The sequence below is a fragment of the Schizophyllum commune genome (assembly GCF_000143185.2).
Source record: "Schizophyllum commune H4-8 unplaced genomic scaffold SCHCOscaffold_7, whole genome shotgun sequence".
Classification (NCBI taxonomy): domain Eukaryota; kingdom Fungi; phylum Basidiomycota; class Agaricomycetes; order Agaricales; family Schizophyllaceae; genus Schizophyllum; species Schizophyllum commune.
The window spans coordinates 1,651,042-1,666,692 of NW_026089544.1; the positions used below are offsets into that span (position 1 = coordinate 1,651,042).

Genomic DNA, 15,651 nt, shown 5'->3' on the forward strand with positions numbered 1-15,651 from the left:
CGACTCGGTCTGATAGGGTTGGCTCCTAGCGGAGGGAGGCGTGGTGTCGTTCTCGAGAGTGACCGTAATTCCGATTCGGCGAACACATCTCATGACCGGCTCCTCAAACTGGAGAACCAGGACTTCTCGCCCTCCAGGTAAACCCTTCATCTCCGTGTTCCGCTTCACGAGAAGATGTTCTAGGATATCGGATCAGGCTGAGAGCCCGGGAATTCTGCATCGCTCCCTGACGATCCTTTACGATTCCTTCAGCATGTGCATCAAATCCACCGACGCGACTTGTCTCCACACGCCATTTTCGACAAGAGATACGCACGGATTCCGACGCCGAACTGGGACCTCCCCTCACATGTTGTGATACACTGAACACACGCTCAGCAGACCTCCGACGCCTTAAACCTACGCGTAAGTCATTCGGACCGTCGAGGTCCTCCTGCTTCCTTCGACTCACCCCAACGCAGGCCACCTACTCGCCTGAACGATGCCCGACTGCTACCTCAAGCTCGCGGCCGCGGCGGCCGCTGCCGGCTACCTCTCCCTTGTGTTCGCCCTACGCTGGCGCAAGTACGACGAGGTGCACCGCAAGTATCAACACCGGCTCCCCGACAAGAGGGACGCGCAGGGGCTTACCCCCGCAGAGGCGCAGGATGTCGTGCATCTGGCGCTGGGCTGGGATATGCCGTTTTTGATGACGATGGCGCTGGAGTTTGCGCTCTTTCAGACGTATGCGGTGGTGAGTATGAATGAAGGGCGAAGGACGGATGGGTTGATGAGAGGTCTCGGCTTGCAGCCCTCAATATCGAAGCTGCTGCTGGCGACTAGGGAGCTGGCATCTAGGGAGACGGTGTCGAAGCGGGTTGCGGATGTGCGTGTCGGCTAGTCGGATGTGTATGTCTTCCACTGATTGCGGACGCTACGCGCGAACAGACCGAATTGCTTCTGAGTACGTCGTTCTATGCTGCCGTCCTTTTGTTCGACAATTGACGTTATTCTGCAGCGACATGGGCTACATGCCCAATCAACGGGTACTTTCCCGGTGCCACAAATGACCCTGGCCAACCGATTGACCCTCGCGCTGCTTTGAGCCTCGCCCGCGTCAACTGGCTGCACTCGAAGTACAACATCGTGCGTCCCATGTTGATCTTCGCGTCGCTCGCGAAGCTGCTTACACGACTTGAACGACTAGCGGAATGGTGATCTGCTATACACCCTCTGCTTGTTCTTGTTCGAGCCTATGGTACGCTATTGATCGTCTTCGCTGGCGAGCACGGACAGTGGCTGACGACATTCCTAGTCGTGGGCAGAGAAGTACGGCTGGCGCTCGTTCTCCGATCTTGAGAAGCACGTACGTACGCCGGTGCTTTTCCATCGCGCCGATTACTGACCTTTATGAAGGCTTGGTTCGTATACTGGGTCGAGATCGGCAAGCGCATGAACATCAAGGATATCCCGCCGACATTTGAGGCGCTTAGCGAGTGGAGAGAGGTGAGTGTATGCCAGCCTGTTCCTTCGTAGTATTGCTGACTTCGTTCAACAGCAGTACGAGAAGGAGCACATGAAGCCCGCGCCGTCAAACGCCAAAGTCGCCAAGTTCACCGCCGATGAGCTGTTGTTTCCCTTCCCCAAGGCTTTCGGCATCAAGGAGTTTGGCAGGCGGGTAACGGTGTGCCTGATGAGCGAGCGAGTGCGCGTGGCCATGATGTGAGTCCATATTCGTCCACTTCTGACCAACGACATTCCACTGACACCTCTTGACGCACACAGGGAAGAAGCCCAACCATGGTTTATGCACGCTGCGACGCTTGGTGCCCTTCGTGCGTTGGCCTTTTGGAACAAGTACCTCATGCTTCCACGACGGAAGATGACGAGCCTGGTTGAGATCGACATGCCGCGCGTTGACCCTGCTACGGGCAAGGTTCGGCGCATGCATCCGTTAGTGTGAGTACACGCCAAATACTCGAGGGTCATTTTGGGGTCTGACTCGCAGCGTTAGCTTCCAATCGCGCCCGTGGTACATGCCTCAGCCGGAAGGTTTCCTGTCTGGGATCGTGACAAGGCTCTCGGTGTTCTTTGGCATACGCGAGTTTCCGCCGGGACCGCAGTTCGAGAGCGAGGGGTATAATATCCAGGAGATGGTGAGTTGCGAAGGATTATGTGGCTCTAGAAAGTTGACTTATGTTTCTGTAGGGCCCTGCGAAGTTCAAAGACGGTGAGAAAGGCTCCTGCGCGAGGTAGACCGAATTACTGAATACTCTTCAGAGGGCCACGACGAGATCGAGGAGGCGGCGAGCGCGTTACTGGGATGCCCGATACCAAAAGCGTACCGGATGAGGGATACGAAGGAGTAAAGAGGTCCAGTACGGCTTTGTAGATGCTCAGCATATCCGGTGCTTTCTATGTGGCTGTGTACTCGACGTTGAACCACGCTGTCGTCAACAGTCCGTCACGAGATCATGAAGTCCATGCCTCGATACTTCCTCCATAGCACGGAGTGAGGGTCTCCGGCGCTTTTATGGATGCGCCTCAAGGTAGCAAACACCTGCAGTGAAGCATGGTACTGAGCGTGACAGTGACAGGTTCAACCGTGACAGAGGCGAATCTTCTTTGCGTTTGTTTATACAGAACTGTCAGCACTCGTAATTGTTCCTTGCTTCATCCTTTCACCTTCTTGCACCAAAGGACTGGAAAGGTCATCCCAAAGTACCGGTTGCGCAGACTGAGCAGCTCCCGGCCGTTGCAAGACAGGCAGACAGCCTCTCAAAAGTGTGCGCGCCACCCGGAGAGTCAACCTCGAGGTATAGGCGTGTATGTGCTATTTGTGCTTTTTGCAGCTCGTCCCCTCATCACGAAGAACAGGCGGCTTACACGTTGCTGCGTACGTCCGTTAAATACGGTATAGACGTGGCCTTTGGCATATCTTTACCCCAACGCCGCTGCCTGCAGCCTGCTCATTATCGGGCTATCTGAGGTGCTCTGCCGCAATCGGAATTCAGAAACACTGTGCTTGACTAGACTGCGCCGTCATTCCGAGCTTGCACTGAGCGACCCTACTTCTATCACACGTTCCGGGATATCTCTGCTCTTGAAAGGTGAGCACCCAGATAGTTGCGTTGGGGATGTCGAAGGCTGACGGCAAAGCAGTGTCCTAAAGTGCTGCCGCGCCACCGGAGCCTCTCCACCCCAGAACGCCCATCCGGGGAGTCACATTCTTCGTGACGTACCCCATCCCTTCCACGTGGACACGGCACCTTATCTAGCCCGCTGCGCGTTTCGAACAAGTCGGCCGTGTCTTGTCTCGACCCACCACCCACAACTGCATCCAACTTTCCGTCTTCTTTATCAACATTATGCGTGGTCTGTTCACCACGTCGCTCCTTGCGGCGAGCCTCGCTGGCGTCGTACTCGCCCACCCCCATGAGAACGGGGGCAAGCGCCGCAAGACGCTCGGTTTCGGCCCTGACCGCCCTCACGCTGTGTTCAAATCCAGCCCATACGACATTGCCACCAGCAGCTTCATCCCGCAATCCATCTCCAACGACCCCTTCGAGGTTGCGCGGGTCTTCGTGGACGACCTCCTTCGCGACCAGGAGGCGAACTCGTATCGCGTGCGGAAGGACTCGTACACGGATGAGACAACCGGCATCACTCACGTATACTTCCGCCAAGTCGTCGACGGCGTCGAGGTAGCGGACGGCGACATCAATGTCAACATCCGCGACGGCATGGTCCTGTCGTACGGTGACTCGGTGCGTAGCTGTGCAGCGCTTATCGGCGTCTTACTAACTCGCCTTCAGTTCTACAAGGGGCCTCTGTCTGGTTTGCATGACCGCTCGCTCGTCGACAGCGCACGCTGGCCGCACACGCAACACTGCAACTCGCTCACCGACGAGATCGTCGCTCGCTACGATGCGCTTTCCCGCGCTCGGTCCGCGACCACCCAGACCCCTCTCGGCAACGTCGTCGAGGAGATCGAGGAGGCGCTCTCGCCCCTCGTCAACTCGCACCATGACAACTGCCTCTACCACGACGTCCCCCACTCGCTTGCGGACAAGTCCAAGGGCGACATTGAGGGCGCCCTGCTGCAGTTCATGATTGCCGCCACGCCGAACGACGACCTCGTCAACGACATGCTCGCCCGCTACGACGACTACCTCAGCAGGATGTCGACGCACGCCGTCAACTCGTTCACCGCGGACGAGAGCTCGCACTTTGTCATTGACAACGTCCCTGACGCGGTCAACCCGGTCAAGGCGAGGATGGCGTACGTCCAGGTTCCGACTGCGGACGGCAAGAGCACCATTCTTCGCCCTGTGTGGAAGGTGGGTTGCGATGACGCGTACTTCTGCATTCGAAGCTAATAGTGTCTCAGTTCGAGGTCGAGATGCGGGACAACTGGTACGAGGCTGCGGTCTCCGCCGAGGTCCCCCACCGCATCATCTCCGTCGTCGACTGGGCGTCCGACTCGCCCATCCCCAAGCCCGATGAGCCCCGCAAGGCCGGTACCTACAACGTCTTCGCGTGGGGTGTCAACGACCCCGCTGAGGGCAACCGTACCCTCGAGAAGGAGTACTTTGACACCCTTGCGTCGCCCGTCGGCTGGCACTCCATTCCCTTCGAGAACGACCCGACGTTCGACTTGACGCGGGCGAAGCCCAAGGGCTTCTGGAGGAACACGACGACCACGTACGGCAACAACGTGTTCGCGCAGGAGAACTGGGAGGGTCGCAACGCCTACCTCGACAACTACCGCCCCGATGCTGGCTCAGACCTCGCCTTCGACTACAAGTACGAGCCGAAGGAGACCGATCGCACGGACGCTCTCGACGAGGCCAAGGGCTACATCAACACGACCGTGACGCAGCTGTTCTACACCTGCAACAAGATCCACGACTTCTACTACCGCTACGGCTTCACCGAGGCTGCCGGCAACTTCCAGCAGTACAACTTTGGCCGCGGCGGCGCGGAGAACGATGGTGTGATTGCGAATGCGCAGGACGGCTCGGGCTACAACAACGCGAACTTCATGACGCCACCCGACGGCCAGAACGGTCGCATGCGGATGTACCTCTGGAACACGATCATCCCCTACCGCGACGGCGACCTCGAGGCGGGCATCGTCATCCACGAGTTCGCGCACGGCCTGAGCACGCGTCTGACGGGCGGGCCCGCGAACTCTGGCTGCCTCGGCTGGGGCGAGAGCGGCGGGATGGGCGAGGGCTGGGGCGACTTCATCGCAACGTCGATCCGCAGCACGGCCAAGTACTCGGACTACCCGATGGGCGCGTGGGCGGCGAACCGCGAGGGCGGGATCCGCAACTACCCGTACTCGCTCAACGAGACGGTGAACCCGTCGACGTACAAGACGCTCGACAAGCCGGGCTACTGGGGCGTGCACGCGATCGGCGAGGTGTGGGCGGAGATCCTGTGGGTTGTGCAGCAGCGGCTCATCGCCGTGCACGGCTTCTCGGACACGCTCTTCCCGCCGCTGCCGGATGCGGATGGCAACGTTCCGGAGGGTGACTTCTACCGCCCGCGCGTTGGCAAGAAGCCGCTCGTGCCCAAGCACGGCAACACGCTCTCTGTGCAGTGAGTGCGAGCGACTGTTCCATCCGACTACTGCTAATCCCCTCGCAGGCTCGTTATCAGCGCGATGAAGCTCCAGCCGTGCCGCCCGTCGTTCTTTGACGCGCGCGACGCGATCATCGCCGCCGACGAGGCGCTCACCGGCGGTGAGAACTTCTGCACGCTCTGGAAGGGCTTCTCCGAGCGCGGCCTTGGGCCCGACGCCAAGCTCGAGGGCAGCACGCCGTGGGGCGGAGGGATCCGCACCAACGACTACGCCCTCCCGACGGCGTGCCGCGACGACAAGATCTAAGCTTGTGTCTGCTCGCCGCGAACGACTAGACGTCGATGGATAGACCGCGACTCTTATGACTGGTGCTGTGTACGATAGAGAAGAGGATTTCTTGCATCACTTACATTTACTACGTCTGGATTTTGTGCCAATATAATGCGATTTGGATATACGGAATCTACGCTTGACAGCATCGACTGAGTTTGGCTACGTCGCTGCAAGTACAAAGCCTTCCAAATTCGGCAAGTTAAAGGCTGAATAGCTTCGGACCGAACGCTGTATCTGAACGCGACCATTGCCAATCGATTCCCCCGGCCGCTTTGTTCCTGACCGTCATCAGCGCAGAGCCCAAATCTCAATGTTTGCTTCCCTTTCCTCGCTACTACTGCTCAGCACCACTGGCCTAGACGTGGAATACCACGAGTGATTGGAGCAAGATGGATTGGATCAAGGATTCAATGCTTTCGTCAGGACCCAAGGCGGTGTCCTTTCGCATCGCACATAACCCTCGTCCTACCTCATCGTCATCCCCATTCCTATCCTCTTTACTCGCCCCACCCCTTCTTCTTGGAGGCTACCTTACGAACACCGAAATTCATCGCTGCAAATTGGCGACAAGAGAGTGTAGAGACGTTACCCACCTTCTCCATGCAGGTCACCGCGTACTTCCCCCCGTTCCTATGGGACTTTTGGCTTCGCGCAACGTACGTCATCGTCTGTCCTACCCTCGCACAGGAGCTCATCGCTCTACAGGAAGGCATACGATGCAGAAACCAGCAAACCTCCCGTTCAAGGGCATCTCAACCTCTATGACACGTTCGAGAACGAGTTCAGAGAGATCGACGAGTCTCCGATATCCCCTCATCACCAGTCTGATGCTTTCGCCGACCTTCACCATCCGTCACACGGCCGACGCACGGTGGCCCGTCTCCACCAGCTGCAAGATCGGCTACGCCAACTCGAGATCAAGGCGGAGACCGCTATTTCTATCCTAGTAGACGAGGGCACGCACAAGAGATATTGGCGCTATGGCGCATACTCTGTCCCCATGGACTCTCGCCAAGCAGACGACCTGCGCAAGTACATCGCTTTCCTTCACTTTCGCAATGGTCCCGTCTACCAGCGTCTTGTGGATGATACGCGTGCCGAGTTGGGTGAGGAATGTGACACCTCGATGAACTCAGAATCGCCGAGCCTGCTATTCACTCTCGAAGCCATCGGCACATTCCTCAAGCTTGGGTCGCGGCACCGTGTTGGGAATCTGTGTATGCAGTCCGGGTGCGGCCCGGGAGACAACATATACTTGCAGGAACTGCATAACCTGTGTTGGCGGTTCGCGAATAGCGATCTGAGCATAGGCAAGGCGCATGGTGGGGATCATGAGTATATCCTTTCAGAAAGCCCTCTAGGTTCGTCCTAAATTGCTCGTGGATTACCCCCTCTGATCGCTTGCCTCAGGACTTATGGATGAGACCTTCGATGCTCTACCGTAAGTTAACCACGATCCCTTCCTATCGCATGGCTCATTCATAGCGATTTTAGCAATACATACAACCTCTTTCTACCCGTCACCCCCAAACTCGCCATCTACCTCCTCTGCGACGAAGACATATCCGCCCCCGCTTCCCCCAACCCCCTCCCCACCCTTAACTACATCCAAATCTTTCCCGAGGCCCAAATCGACGTCCACCTCCGCAACGCCTTCGTCCTGCACTCCGCCCCGCGCCGCCTCTACTTCGCGTCCTTCCGCTCCATCGCGCTCTCCGTTTCTTCGTACGACGAGTTCCGGCGCTCGCCGGCGCACAATGACTATAGTCGGTTGAAGCAGCGGTGCCGGCAGAAGTACCTTCAGCAGACGGTGACGAAGACGCTGGTCATTCGAAATGCGATCGTGGTGACGGATCTGACGGAGCGGGTGGATAGGTTGGGGAGCTCGCCCGTTGCGCATGGGTCGTTTTCGGATGTGTGGAAGGCGATGTGGGAGGACCCGGTCGAGCATCGGCCAAGATTTGTATGCGGTCCTTACTTGCTTACCTTGCCAGGGGCTGGGCTGCTGACCACGCACACAGGTCGCACTCAAGCTCCTGCGCCAGATTATGGCTAACAACGTTAGGGAGAAATTGCTACGAGTAAGCCTCGTTCTTTGCGCCCGCTGTGTCCCTGCTTACGGTCATTCCTGCAGCGCCTGTCGAGCGAAGTCGCCGCATGGCATCGTCTCTGCCATCGCAACGTTGCGCAGTTTCTCGGCATTTATCAGACCTCAACGACGCTTGGGATGGTGTCGCCCTGGTGCGACAATGGCACCGTGCAGTGCTTCTTGCGGGCGAACAAGAAGCAGGACAGGCCGGCCATCGTCAGTCCTGTATCCTTGCATGGCTTCATGGGCGAGGGTATCGCTAACATGTATCCAGCTCACAGACATCGCGTCTGGGGTCGACTATCTGCATAGCTTCACGCCTGCCATCGTACGTTGGGCTTCCTCGAGCATGCCAATGCCCGTCAGACTGACACTGATCCATAGGTTCACGGTGACCTGAAGAGCGTGCGCTAGCGTGCTCTTGTCTGTGTCGCCCTTGTCGTAACAAGCTTCCTCGCAGGGCAATATACTCATTGACTCGGAGGGCAAACCTATCCTCACCGATTTCGGCTTGTCCAAAGTACTAGACGACGTCGCGGAGTGCGCACGGTCAAGGCAGGGCTCGTCGTTCTGCGGGGGGTCGACAAGGTGTGCTATTCGGACCAGACTCGACTGTGATTTGGAATTGAGAGTTAATGATGTCCTAACCAGATGGATGGCGCCCGAGCTCATTTTCGCGATGGCGGAGGATGAGCCAAAGTGCTTTGAGCTGACGACGTGGTCGGATATTTATGCCTTCGCATCGGTTTGCTTAGAGGTCAGTTGATACATCTTCCTTTCGAAAGTCATGCAAACCGCATTGTACAGATCGTCACTGGCGCCCTCCCATACCCAACACGCCAGAACGAGGTGTCGGTGGCCGTGGACGTCTATCGCGGGATCAGGCCCTCGCAGTGCGTGTGCTGTCGCTGTCATATATACTATGGACAGCCGAAAGCTGACTTGTACACTTATCGCAGAGGTGCAAAGCTCTGCATCGGCTTGAAGGACGAGCAGGGCTTCTGGGACTTCCTCCATAGATGCTGGAGCCCGAATGTCTTTGAACGGCCGAGTATGAGCAAGGCTGTCGACTTCATGCACTCAGTCGTGCAAGTGAAGGTATGCGATGACGCCCTATGATCTCTATGCGCATGGAATCGCAAGTCCTCGCACACGATATTACGACCTCATTTATCTATATGCATTGGACTTCACATCCCACGCACATAATTCAATCATGTATCAGTATCTATGCGCAACGCTCTAATATGTACCATACTCTTGATAATGCCAGGCGCGGCGATGAACCAGTGCACGGTTTGCGAGACTAGAAACTAGCGCTCATCCGGAAGACCCGAATACAAAGCCTTCCAAATTAGGACGTGCCCTTGTTCTCTTATCGCGGTCATGTTCTCACATCCCGCGGCCCGCCTGATCATGCGCGATAAATGCATCGCCCATACCTCTGGACCGTATGGAAAGCTCGGAGGCGGCCGATGTAGTCTCGAGCGTGTCTCTTGACTTCTGCCTTGACCACGCCTGCAACTACGACCCGATCTACAGCGACAAAGGCACCCAACATGGCGGCTACACCGACGATGCACAATGACTACAAGAAGACCTTTGACGAAGTCGGCTACGTTATCATCCCGGACCTGATTCCCGCCGAGTCGCGCGCTGAGCTGGAGGCGGCAACGGAGAGGGTGGTGGCCAAGACGCGCTCGGGTGAATGGCCGCATCGGAGGGTGGTGGGGAAGGTGCGCTATATGTCCCCTCTGTTCTACTCACCCTCCCCTCTCCGCTTGACTGTCATTCCCCCCTTGCCTGTTGAGTGCTTGCGCTGAACGACCGTCTTCACCCAGCAATTCCCTCCCTTCGACCTCGACAACCCCGATTCCTGGGGCGTCCAGCATGTCATGCACCCCGACCTCGGCGAGCCCGCGTTCGCGCGATGGTACACCTCCCCCGCGCTGCGCGCGATCGCGGCCGAGCTCATGGGATGCACGGATGAGCAGCTGCAGATGGGTGCGTGCGAGCTACCTTGCTGTCCATATGTTGCTTACTATCCCCCGCGTCCACGCAGAGCTCTTCAACATTCTGATCAACCCCATCTCGCATGACTTCGCGCTGCGCTGGCACCGAGACGCCGTGGATGGGACCGCGTCGGAGGAGGAAGAGGCCCGCATCCTGAAGGTGGCCCAGTATGGGGTGAGCCATTGTACATGTACGCCCGTGCGCACCCATAGCCTGACCCGGATGTCCTGCACAGATTCAATGGAACACGTACGTATGAAGCGGCCTACGCGTGGAAAGGACCAGAGTCTTACTCGCCCTCAGCGCGCTATACCGGGATAGCTGTCTGTACGTCGTCCCCGGCTCGCACCGTGTCCTACGCACGCCCGAGCAGCGCGCGCACTCGACGGACATCGAAGCCCCGAAGAACCCATTGGATATGCCTGGCGCCATCCGTGTGGTGCGTCTACGCCCCTCTCATCCATTGAGCGAAACACTGATACTCCCGTCTCCATGCAGACCCTGAACCGTACGTCCCTTCAACCTTGCGCTCCCGCTCTCATCCTCGCTCTCCCGTTCTCGACCAAAGCGTCGAACCCTTCTGACACCAACTCCCCCACCCAGCCGGCGAGACTGTCTTTTACAACTCGAACATCCTCCACTGCGCCGCCTACGACTCGCAGCAACGCCGCGCGACGCTGCACGCGTGTATGGGGAACACCGCGGGTATGTGATGTGGTTCGGTTTGGCATCTCTCGAATGTGGTTGGGGATACCTTTCGGACCCTGTCTTGCAAAATTCCTGGATGTGGTCCGGGAAAGCTCTCGAATGTGGTCCGGAGAAACTCCAAACCTCTTAAGTTCATATGTTGATCCCTCCCCAGGCGGCGCCGCGCGCGCGAACAACATCCTGCAGCACGGGCTGCTGTGGATGAAGCAGCCGCGGTTCCGGGAGACGCTGGATGAGACGGGGAAGGTGATGCTGGATAGGTTGATCGAGATGCAGGAGAGCGCGGGGGAGGAGATCAAGTACTCGTTGAAGGGGTGAAGGGTCAATTGCTTGGTCCAGGAGAGGAACCTTGGTCCAGGAAAGGAACCTTGGTCCAGGAAAGGAGCTTTGGTTCAGGAAAGGAACTTCGAGGGGCGATGTGGTCTGCCTGGGGTTATGAAGAGTGTCGAGGGTTATGCAGAGTTTCGAGGGTCAATCAGACGGACGCATGTATTGGCGTATGCTAGGGTGTATAAGTCCGTATCAAGAAATATGTATTATGAAGCAGTGAAGCAGCGAATCTACCCTGTAGAGTGGGTATGAGTAGCGTTTCCGTAGTTGAGAGTAAGCGTACGCACAAGATAATGTACAGAGCAGAGTAAAGCATTTTCAGCGGTGATATAAGGATACGCAATGTCGTGGGCGGACACTTCAGACAGCTGGCACCAGGTTTTCTGGGGCGACGTCTGGGAGGGCGTTAGAATTGAAGGTCGTTCTGAAAAGTAGCGGAACTGTTACCTAGTTGCATGCCCAGGACGCTCTCGTCGTTGGTCGCGTCGTCTGGATGCCGAGGTCAGCGTCGTGCAGCGAGATGATTAGTTTCACTCACTTGGCCCCTCGTCGGCCTGCATTGGGTCGGTCTCGGGTTCGCCAGCGGCGTCTGAAGCAAGAAGTCAGCGAATACGATTCACAAGGCATAAGCCAAGCTACCTTCGTCGCCCCCGACGTATGGGTCCTCAAGCGCAGTCCCGACCTCCGCAGACGATGACTGCTGGACCTCGTCGTGAGGCGCATCCGCGTCCTCGCTAGGTGTGGCCTCGACGACTTCGCCGGTTAGCGGGAGTTCGTCCTCCGCGCTGCTCTGCTCGTGTTCCTCGACCTGGGCTTCGTCGGTCTGTGGGGGCTCTTCCACTTGGTGCTCCTCCTGCTCGCCTTCTTGAGGATCCTGTTGTGCGACGTCTTGATGGTCCTGTTGTGCGACATCTTGGTGCTCTTCCTGCTCGTCGGGGGTCGAGGGCTCGTAGGGATTGGAAGGTGCAGGCCCGTCAACCTTCATGGTTTCGTCACCGGTTCGTTCCCATTCTTCGCCAGACTGAGTTCCTTCTCCGCCAGTCTGCTCTCCTTCTTCGCCGGTCTGCTCTATGTCCTGCGCCTGCGCGTCCTCGCCTCCTTCCTCCTCACCCTCTGCATCATCATCCTCCGCATCCCCGTTCTGGCTAATGCTGTCCATTGCTTTCGTAGCCGCCAAGGTCGGGATCTCCACGCCGTCGAATACCAGCTTCGTCGCCTTCGGCGACTCTGTTGACTGAGACACCGGCTTCGCTGGACTAGCGGCCTTCGCTTTCTTCGTGCGCGACAAGGGTCCTGGCCTGGCGCTCGCGGACTTGCGCTGGCGCTTGGGGCCGGTGATGCCGAGGGCTTCGAGCTGCTTCTGCGGCTTGCCCTGGTTGCGGGTGCCGTACGGGTAGTCGGCGCGCCCCTTGCTGCGCGTGGAGCGGTTGGACGCGCCCTCCTCGCGCTCGTCGCGCTTGCGCTTCACGGGGGCGGAGGTGGAGGCGGATCGGCGCGCTGCTGACGCGCTCGTGGACTGGGGTTCCGGGGCGTTCTCGATGGCGAGGCGGACGGCTTCTTCGACTGATAGATGAAAGTCAGCGTAGAGCCCCCTTGAAGGTAGAGCGGAAGACGCACCTCCATGTTCTGCTACCGACTTGAGGAACGCGATGTTGGTGTCGCGAGTGCGCGATATCAGGTAGGACTTGCCCGAAGTCCCTTGGAGCAAGTCGAGGGAAATGCTGCGCAGAGTCTCCGCCTTGAGGTCCTCCCAGGGGAACCCTTTGCTGGAAGACGCTTTCTTTGGAGGCATTGGGCCTTTTGGATGAACCTGGCAATGACAAGTTGAAGTTCGAATTCAGCAGAGGGCGTGAGCGCGGAGGGAACAGCGGCACGTGGGTCCACGTGCTCCAGGGAATTTCACAGGCGCGCGGACGAAATGCTGCTTACGACCCGCGCGGCAGTCGCTGCTCGATCTTCACGCCATCTCGCAGCTTTCCACACTCCCTCTCATTCTCTCTCGGGATCCACTGGTCGGCCTCGGGGTTTGCAAGGTGCGTTTCCGAATGCTCGCCATGGTACGACCGACTGAAGAAATGCAGATGTCCGCGGTTCAGGCGATGAAAAGAACCGCCTTGACGGTGTGGCAGGCCTTCGTGGCAGCGGTCGGGCGGATGGACAAGTCGTTGTCACCGAGCGACACGATTGAGCGGCTCAAGCGACATAAATTTACCCTCGGAGACACCGTCTACGTCTTCCACTTCGTCCTCGCCGCGTTCTGGTTCTCCATCATGCAATTCCCTCCCGCACCATGGAAATGGTTCATACCCCTACTCTACGGCATCGCCCTAATCATACCCTTCACCTGCCAGTTCTTCCTCCGCGCGATCCCTATATTCGCGTGGATTCTCACCTTCTACTCCTCGCGCTTCATCCCCGAGGCCTGGCGCCCCTCCATCTCCGTGTCGACACTCCCGACACTCGAGTCCGTGCTCTACGGCGCGAACATCTCTGACATCCTCACGCGCTTCACGCACCCGCTGCTCGACATTATTGCGTGGCTGCCGTACGGCGTCGTTCACTTCACCTTCCCCTTCGTCGTCGCCGCCTTCGCCTGGCTCTTCCGCGGCAAGGAGGTCCTGCACCTCTGGGCGCGCATGTTCGGCTACATGAACCTCATCGGTGTCATGATCCAGATTGTCTTCCCCTGCGCCGCACCGTGGTACGAACTCATATACGGCCTCACGCCCGCCAACTACAGCATGAAGGGCTCACCCGGCGGCCTCGCGCGCATCGACGCCCTCTTCCACTCGCAGGGCTACACGACCACGTTCTCCAACGCGCCCGTCGTCTTCGGCGCCTTCCCCTCCCTTCATGCGGGCAGCGCGACCATGGAGGCGCTCTTCATGTCGCACTTCTTCCCGCAGACCACGCGGTACATCTTCGCGTACGCCGCCGTGCTTTACTGGGCGACCATGTACCTCACGCACCACTACCTCATCGACGTCGTGGGCGGCGCGTGCCTCGCCACCGTCTGCTTCTACCTCTTCCTGCCCGACGAGCTGTACGGCGCCGCTGCGACCGCGCCGCCGCAGGGCGTGGGCTCCCGTCGCGCCGCGCGCAACAAGTACGAGGCGTACGACCTCGAGGCGCCGCGTGCGCGCTCGCGCGGCATCGTCGCGGACGCGGCGGACTTCGACTTGAGCGAGTCGAGCACGCTGTCGGACGAGGAGGAGCACGACATCACGTATCGCTCGCCGAATCCGGCGAAGACGCCGACCTCGGGCACGCCGTTCATGTTCCCGGGCAGCAACAGTGCCACCAGTCGCTCGCCGTCGCGGCAGGAGAACAAGAAGGCGGGGGGCGGGAAGAGCCATAGGCATACCGCGAGCATTGCGAGTTTGATTCGGGGCGAGGACCGCGCGGAGGAGGGCTGGAGTCCGATTCGGGCGTCGTTTCCGGTGAAGGATGGGAGTGCGGCTTAGGGGAGGATGTGGTTGGTGCGGGTTAGTCTACATAGACTGCTAATAATGTGTGTACACGTCTGTATCCTATTGGTTGCACCCGGTGTGCTCAATCTCTTATAGCTTTGTCATTGTCAGTGTCTATGGCCTCAGGACTTATAGAGCAAATGACCTTGATTCTTAGCGGGACGACCTTGGAAAGAAGTAGCGCATCGCTCGCCGTACGAAAGCCTGTGGTCATCTATCGACCGCAGGTCATTTCGAGGATGTTCAATCGATGCGCTACGAGTTGCGAGCACGGTTGTGGGCTTGACAATGAGAAGGTCGCGAGAACTTGGGACACACGATCACATGAGATGTACGTGATCCCGGCGCGTTCATCTCGTTGGCCTCGTCGCGCTCGACAACGCTAGCGCCGTGGTCCTCTTTTCTTCGTACAAGTAAGAAGGATGTGATCGCTTGCCACGGTGTACCCGACGTCGCCGCCTGGCCTGGCCACGCCGACAGAACTGGGTGGGCGTTGACGTCTACCGCGCCGGGCGAGCGCGCGCGATCGGTCGATACCAGATAAGGGAGCGCCTTTGAGAGAGAAAATTGAGGAGCCGCGGTGGAGGCCCAGGCAGAGATAAAGAATTACTTCCGCCCCCCGGATGCAAAGCGGAGCCTCGGCGAGCGCTGTAACACGAGGCGTGATAAGGTCGTCCGGTGTGACATGGTCACAGTTCATTTAGTGCAATTGAGAGGTTCGCTGCTAGTGTAGATCTGCTACTAGAGTAGATCTGCTGCTAGAGTAGGATTGCTGCTAGTGCGAGACCGTCGCGGTGGCCTTCGACATTGGAGCGCGATGCTCATTGAAAGACGCGGTAGTAGATGGGGGAACTGGGAAGGTTGGCCCGAGAGGTTGGCGTAGTACTTCCCGACTGCACCGGTCGCGCCGAGTTGCCTTTCCTTGAGGCGCTGCCGCCGTTGAAGACTGCAAAACTTTACGGGCGCCTACTCGTGTCCTCCGAGATCTGAGTTGTGTGGGTTCCCGCTAGGTCCGTTGGCTAGCCGGTGTTAGAAGAGGCGTAGATCCGCTTGTAAGATTGAACCTCCAAGCGTCGACGAGGGAGTTAGTGAGCACGATGCTGGAGTCCCAACTCAGGGTAAGTTTGAGTTATGTACTA

The 15,651-nt window shown here is 58.3% G+C and overlaps 6 protein-coding genes across 6 annotated transcripts; 5 read left to right on the top strand and 1 right to left on the bottom strand.

Annotated features, from left to right (window-relative positions):
• Positions 1 to 351: 351 nt before the first annotated feature.
• Positions 352 to 2,445, top strand: SCHCODRAFT_02749546 (uncharacterized protein). The gene is made up of 13 exons (XM_050347228.1): positions 352 to 405; positions 462 to 733; positions 791 to 865; positions 928 to 943; positions 998 to 1,125; positions 1,187 to 1,237; positions 1,295 to 1,345; positions 1,396 to 1,485; positions 1,538 to 1,701; positions 1,765 to 1,938; positions 1,994 to 2,135; positions 2,188 to 2,209; positions 2,260 to 2,445. Exons 2-13 carry the CDS (start codon positions 482 to 484, stop codon positions 2,346 to 2,348), a joined length of 1,254 nt encoding a protein of 417 aa, XP_050199699.1. The 5' UTR covers positions 352 to 405; positions 462 to 481; the 3' UTR covers positions 2,349 to 2,445.
• Positions 2,446 to 3,347: 902 nt separating this feature from the next.
• On the top strand, positions 3,348 to 5,875 carry SCHCODRAFT_02702318 (uncharacterized protein; the record flags this gene model as incomplete). The annotated part of the gene is made up of 4 exons (XM_003031245.2): positions 3,348 to 3,746; positions 3,795 to 4,319; positions 4,370 to 5,586; positions 5,635 to 5,875. 4 exons carry the CDS (start codon positions 3,348 to 3,350, stop codon positions 5,873 to 5,875), a joined length of 2,382 nt encoding a protein of 793 aa, XP_003031291.1.
• Positions 5,876 to 6,184: 309 nt separating this feature from the next.
• SCHCODRAFT_02629442 (kinase-like protein) lies at positions 6,185 to 9,284 on the top strand. The gene is made up of 12 exons (XM_003031244.2): positions 6,185 to 6,558; positions 6,608 to 7,263; positions 7,313 to 7,343; positions 7,397 to 7,865; positions 7,924 to 7,983; positions 8,037 to 8,207; positions 8,266 to 8,319; positions 8,376 to 8,396; positions 8,452 to 8,579; positions 8,643 to 8,748; positions 8,799 to 8,884; positions 8,951 to 9,284. The coding sequence occupies exons 1-12, from the start codon at positions 6,503 to 6,505 to the stop codon at positions 9,108 to 9,110; spliced, it is 1,998 nt and encodes a 665-aa protein (XP_003031290.1). The 5' UTR covers positions 6,185 to 6,502; the 3' UTR covers positions 9,111 to 9,284.
• A 106-nt stretch (positions 9,285 to 9,390) lies between these two features.
• On the top strand, positions 9,391 to 11,151 carry SCHCODRAFT_01311288 (uncharacterized protein). The gene is made up of 8 exons (XM_003031243.2): positions 9,391 to 9,727; positions 9,833 to 9,995; positions 10,054 to 10,178; positions 10,240 to 10,253; positions 10,308 to 10,443; positions 10,503 to 10,512; positions 10,608 to 10,709; positions 10,867 to 11,151. Exons 1-8 carry the CDS (start codon positions 9,551 to 9,553, stop codon positions 11,028 to 11,030), a joined length of 891 nt encoding a protein of 296 aa, XP_003031289.1. The 5' UTR covers positions 9,391 to 9,550; the 3' UTR covers positions 11,031 to 11,151.
• A 251-nt stretch (positions 11,152 to 11,402) lies between these two features.
• SCHCODRAFT_02505600 (uncharacterized protein) lies at positions 11,403 to 12,027 on the bottom strand (the record flags this gene model as incomplete). Its single annotated transcript, XM_050343163.1, has 4 exons — positions 11,403 to 11,437; positions 11,490 to 11,531; positions 11,581 to 11,631; positions 11,682 to 12,027. 4 exons carry the CDS (start codon positions 12,025 to 12,027, stop codon positions 11,403 to 11,405), a joined length of 474 nt encoding a protein of 157 aa, XP_050199700.1.
• A 948-nt stretch (positions 12,028 to 12,975) lies between these two features.
• Positions 12,976 to 14,710, top strand: SCHCODRAFT_02629453 (PAP2-domain-containing protein). The gene is made up of 2 exons (XM_050345533.1): positions 12,976 to 13,075; positions 13,124 to 14,710. Exon 2 carries the CDS (start codon positions 13,124 to 13,126, stop codon positions 14,504 to 14,506), a length of 1,383 nt encoding a protein of 460 aa, XP_050199701.1. The 5' UTR covers positions 12,976 to 13,075; the 3' UTR covers positions 14,507 to 14,710.
• Positions 14,711 to 15,651: the final 941 nt, after the last annotated feature.